General features: G+C 45.8%; 1 protein-coding gene across 1 annotated transcript; it reads right to left on the bottom strand.

Moving 5' to 3' along the window:
* Positions 1 to 1,886: 1,886 nt before the first annotated feature.
* On the bottom strand, positions 1,887 to 2,849 carry LOC144326837 (vomeronasal type-2 receptor 26-like). Its single transcript, XM_077923687.1, has one exon. It carries the CDS (start codon positions 2,847 to 2,849, stop codon positions 1,887 to 1,889), a length of 963 nt encoding a protein of 320 aa, XP_077779813.1.
* Between the last annotated feature and the right edge of the window lie 2,576 nt (positions 2,850 to 5,425).

Here is a 5,425-nt window from a genome sequence, read left to right as displayed (position 1 = left end):
AGATGGCACAAAACTTTAGCCAAGTTCTCTTTATCTACAAGTCTGACAACTTTAATTTTCCTGAGACCATTCGTCTCTTATCTATGTAAAATCAATGTCCATGTCCAGTCCAAAACCAAAACTTCAGTCATGTCCTTCCATATTCTAAGTTTTCTCCTAGTCTTGCATTTTTCATCCTCAGCAAGAATCATCTACCAATATCATCTCTCTTCTCATAAACTAGATGTAAATGTGTATGAACTTTTTAAGATACTGGCTGAGACCCTAACTGCCCACAGTCTCCCCAGAGGGGTTCAAGCCCTGGTTATTTTCCGCTTGGACTACTACAATGTGCTTTACATGGGGCTACCCTTGAAGGTGACTCGGAAACTACAACTAATCCACAATGTGGCAGCTAGACTAGTTGACTGGGAGTAGCCACCAAGACTGTATAGCATCGGTCCTAAAGGATCTTCAGAGGCTCTCAGTATGTTTATGAGCACAATTCAAAGTGTTGGTGCTGACCTTTAAAGCCCTAACTGGCCTCTGCCATGTATACCTGAAGGAACGTCTACACCCAATTATTCTGCCTGGACACTGAGGTCCCTCTTTGAGGGCCTTTTGCTGGTTTCCTCACTGCAACAAGTGAAGTTACAGGGAACCAGGGCAGAGAAGAAGAGAAGAGTTTGGATTTGATATCCCGCTTTATCACTACCCAAAGGAGTCTCAAAGCGGCTAACATTCTCCTTTCCCTTCCTCCCCCACAACAAACACTCTGTGAGGTGAGTGGGGCTGAGAGACTTCAGAGAAGTGTTACTAGCCCAAGGTCACCCAGCAGCTGCTTGCGGAGGAGTGGGGAAGCGAACCCGGTTCACCAGATTACTAGTCTACCGAGAGAGCCTTCTCAGTAGTGGCACCCCCCCTCCAAGATGTCAAGAAGATAAAGAACAACATAACTTTTAGAAGACATCTGAAGGCAACCCTGTATCAGGAAGTTTTTAATTTTTGGTGTTTTATGTTTTGATATGTGCTGCAGTCCACCCAGAGTGGCTTGAGAAATAAATAATAAATTATTCTTATTGTTATTATTAGATTCCCATAGGATCTTTTACCAATATCTCTTATGTAGCTAGTTTAATATCATTTCCCCCCTAATTTAGCTAATTTCATTTGGTACTTTAACAATTCAGTTTGCAACGTCTTAAGCAACTTATGGAATCCTGCTATGGGTCATGAGCAGTTTTACTCCAGTTGAGATTCTGGCTGGGACTTCCAACTGTACAATTTTATGATATCCCTAGAACTACAGCATCTTGAGAAGTAGAGACGTCACCTTGCCAACAAAGGTCCATATAGTTAAAGCCATGGTTTTCCCAGTAGTGATGTATGGAAGTGAGAGCTGGACCATAAAGAAGGCTGATCGCCGAAGAGTTGATGCTTTTGAATTATGGTGCTGGAGAAGACTCTTGAGAGTCCCATGGACTGCAAGAAGATCAAACGCATCCATTCTTAAGGAAATCAGCCCTGAGTGCTCACTGGAAGGACAGATCCTGAAGCTGAGGCTCCAGTACTTTGGCCACCTCATGAGAAGAGAAGACTCCCTGGAAAAGACACTGATGCTGGGAAAGATGGAGGGCACAAGGAGAAGGGGGCGACAGAGGACGAGATGGTTGGATAGTGTTTTCGAGGTTACCAGCATGAGTTTGACCAAACTGCAGGAGGTAGTGGAGGACAGAGGTGCCTGGCGTGCTCTGGTCCAGGGGGTCACGAAGAGTCGGACACGACTAAACGACTAAACAACAACAACAACAAGGATCAAACGTTTCCTGCTTGGCAGGTGGTTGGACTCGATGGCCCTTGTGGTCTATTCCAACTCTATGATTCTATGATTCTATGAAATGCCATGTTTAGTTTTTTCTTGTCAGGTGCTCCTTTGTATTCAAATCAGGCCTCAATATAATAATGTAGCATTTGGGAATGAAGATGCAGCCCAGGAGCCCAGCACTGGAGACCAAGATAGAGAAGATCTGCACAGCTACCATGAATTTCCCCTTGGTGCTCAGGTAGGTGGGCACAAAGGACACCCAAACACTGCAGAAGACCAGCATGCTGAAGGTGATCAGCTTGGCTTCGTTGAAGGCCCCAGGCAGCTTCCTGGCTAGGAAAGCCACCACGAAGCAGATGGCAGCCAGGAAGCCCATGTAGCCAAGGGAACTGTAAAGCATGGCAACAGAGCCTTCATTGCATTGGACAATGATCTCTCCAAGCTGGGAGCTGAGGTCAAAGTCTGGGAATGGAGGAGAGATCCCCAGCCAGATGGTGCAGATGAGAACTTGGACACTGGAGCAGGAAATGACAATGGAGTGGGCCAAACTCTTCCCCAGCCATTTCCTCACCTTGTTCCCTGGCTTAGTGGCCAGGAAGGCCAGAACTACAGTGATGGTTTTTGCCAAGACGGAAGAGACAGCAACTGAGAAGATGATGCAGAAGGCTGTTTGACGGAGAAGGCAGGTCACTTTCCTTGGATTCCCGATAAAGAGGAAGGAGGACAAAAAGGAGAGCAGTAGAGAGATGAGGAGGATGTAGGAGAGGTCCCTGTTGTTGGCTTTGACTATTGGAGTTTCTTTGTATTTAAGGAAGATTCCTAAGACAAAGCCTGTGGTTAAGGATAAGAGGAGGGCAAGGGAAGCCAGGAGGATCCCCAAACATTCTTCATAGGTCAGGAAGGTCAATAATTTGGGGACACATTGTTGTCTATCCTCATTTGGATGCTGATCTTCCGGACATTTGGTGCATTCATCAGCATCTGCATAGAGGAAAACACAGTTCAGTATCCTAATTTCAGTTGCACACCTGAAATTTGCTGACATCACTATTGCATTTGGTGATAGACATTTTGGCAGCAGCACCCATTTTTCCTATTATTCACCTCGAAAAATTAATATCTAGTGCCAAGGCCAGAAATAATTATGGACTCCTCGATTAGACAACTGTGGGTTAAATGGAGCAATAGGCTGACTCAGTATCAAGGCAGCTTCTTGTCATGTTTGAATATTGAGAAGCAGATGTGTTAAGCCCCAACTTTATAATATATCGAAGCTAGAATAATAATTTGTAAAATCACGTATTGCATTAAAATTCTATGATTCCTCCAAGGAACTCGGAGGAGTATCATTGTACGGCACTGCCTCCATTCCTGAACTGCTGGAGATCTCTCAGAAATTGTCAGGTGGTCTCTCTGGCCCTAGTGCTTACTGACTCCATGGCAGAACAACAACCCTCCGGAAGTGACAGGTTTGGTGAACCCAATACACCTTGGCTCTCTTGCCGACATTCCTCTCACTCATCAAGATATTCCCCAGGAGAAGATTACCTGACATGTACTCCCAGCAACATTGGAAGTGACCTTTGACTTCCTTTGAATACTAGTTGCTGGAGATCACGTGGGGGTGGAAGGGCTGTTCTTTCTATGCAACAAGGCCTTTCTTATATCCTCGATTTTTCTTATGAGTTGCTTTTTATTAATGGATAGATTTGGAAGACGTTCCACCTATCCATCAGTAAAACTGTACAGGTGATGTAGTAGAAGTCGAAACCATAAGACAAAATTCTGTAGAGGAGCTACCATAATTAAATCCTGAAAAATTCTACAAGTCTCAGCAGATGGGCATATTAAGTTTCCTGGTGCTGTGGGGACATTAAAAAGGTAAAGGGACCCCTGACCATTACAGGCTGGCAAAAGGTGAACCCTCCTTGAAGAGGGCATTTCATTCAGCTCCTCTCTGAAGAGGGAGAGACACAGACACCGAGCAGATTAGACAAGAGTTACCTAGCTACAAAATAATAATAATAATAATAATAATAATAATAATAATAATAATAATAATAATAATAATTTATTTATACCCCACCCATCTGGCTGAGTTTCCCTAGGCACTCTGGGTGGCTCCCAATCGAGTGTTAAAAACAATACATCATTAAATATTAAAAACTTCCCTAAACAGGGCTGCCTTCAGGTGTCTTTTAAAAATAAGATAGCTGCTTATTTCCTTCACATCTGATGGGAGGGCGTTCCACAGGGAGGGCGCCACTACCAAGAAGGCCCTCTGTCTGGTTTCCTGTAACCTCACTTCTCACAATAAGGGAAATTCCAGAAAGCCCTCAGCGCTGGACCTCAGTGTCCGGGCAGAACAATGGAGGTGGAGACGCTCCTTCAGGTATACTGGATCAAGGCCTTTTAGGGCTTTCAAGGTCAGCACCAACACTTTGAATTGTGCTCGGAAACGTACTGGGAGCCAATGCAGATCTCTTAGGACCAGAGATAATGGAAAGAGAACAGAAGGGAGGGAACAGCCAGCAAGGTCGTCATAATAGTGTGTGGGGGACCCTCCCCCCCGACAAACTAGGAGGTCCATCTGTGTTAGAGACCAAAGGATGATGAGAGGAGGAGGAACTTCCCGTTGGTGCCAGGATGTCGTGGGGGGGATGTTTAGAAGGGGGAGGATTTAGAGTAGCCAACTGCTCTCCTTGTGGAGGGATGTGGATCTTTGCTTGCAACCAGATGACTGAATAAAAAGAGTACAGTGGTGCCTCGCAAGACGAAAAGAATCCGTTCCGCGAGTCTCTTCGTCTTGCGGTTTTTTCGTCTTGCGAAGCAAGCCCATTAGCGGCTTAGCGGCTTAGCGCTATTAGCGGCTTAGCGGGCTTAGCGGATCAGCTGATAAGCAGCTTAGCGGCTTAGCGGATCAGCTGATAAGCGGCTTAGTGATCAGCTGTTAAGCGGCTTAGCGGCTTAGCGGATCAGCTGTTAAGCGGCTTAGCGGATCAGCTGATAAGCGGCTTAGCGGATCAGCTGATAAGCGGCTTAGCGGCTTGGGAAAAGGGGGGGGAACCCTGCAGGAACTCGCAAGACATTTTCGTCTTGCGAAGCAAGCCCATAGGAAATTCGTTTTGCGAAGCACCTCCAAAACGGAAAACCCTTTCGTCTAGCGGGTTTTCCGTCTTGCGAGGCATTTGTCTTGCGGGGCACCACTGTATAAAATATAAACTGCTCATTAATTCTTGTCTGTAAAATTACCAAAGGGAGCGGAGGACTGTCCATGCCTGACAGTGCCAGAACTCATAATGAATGCCTCCATTGTTCTCTTAGAATGCCAATGGTGCCCACCTGACAGGTGACAGAGCTGGCCATTACTAACATCTTGGTTGGACCGACTCAAATATTTGCCCCATCCTCCCATCAAAGGCCATTTTCTCTGAGTTCCTCTCCTACCTTCCTGAGTGGAGATGGTCCCTTCTGAGCAGAGAGAACAATCATAGCAGCAGGGCGGCTTCCCTTCCTGAACTTTTCTGGAATATCCAGGGAGACAGCTTTCTGTGCATCTTGATCGAGGCACCGTCTAGGCATGAAGAGAAAATTGATCATGAAGGAGAAAGTGATAGGTAT

The sequence above is a fragment of the Podarcis muralis genome, chromosome 2 (assembly GCF_964188315.1).
Source record: "Podarcis muralis chromosome 2, rPodMur119.hap1.1, whole genome shotgun sequence".
NCBI classification, from domain to species: Eukaryota; Metazoa; Chordata; class Lepidosauria; order Squamata; family Lacertidae; genus Podarcis; species Podarcis muralis.
This window is presented reverse-complemented; position numbering and strand designations above follow the sequence as displayed.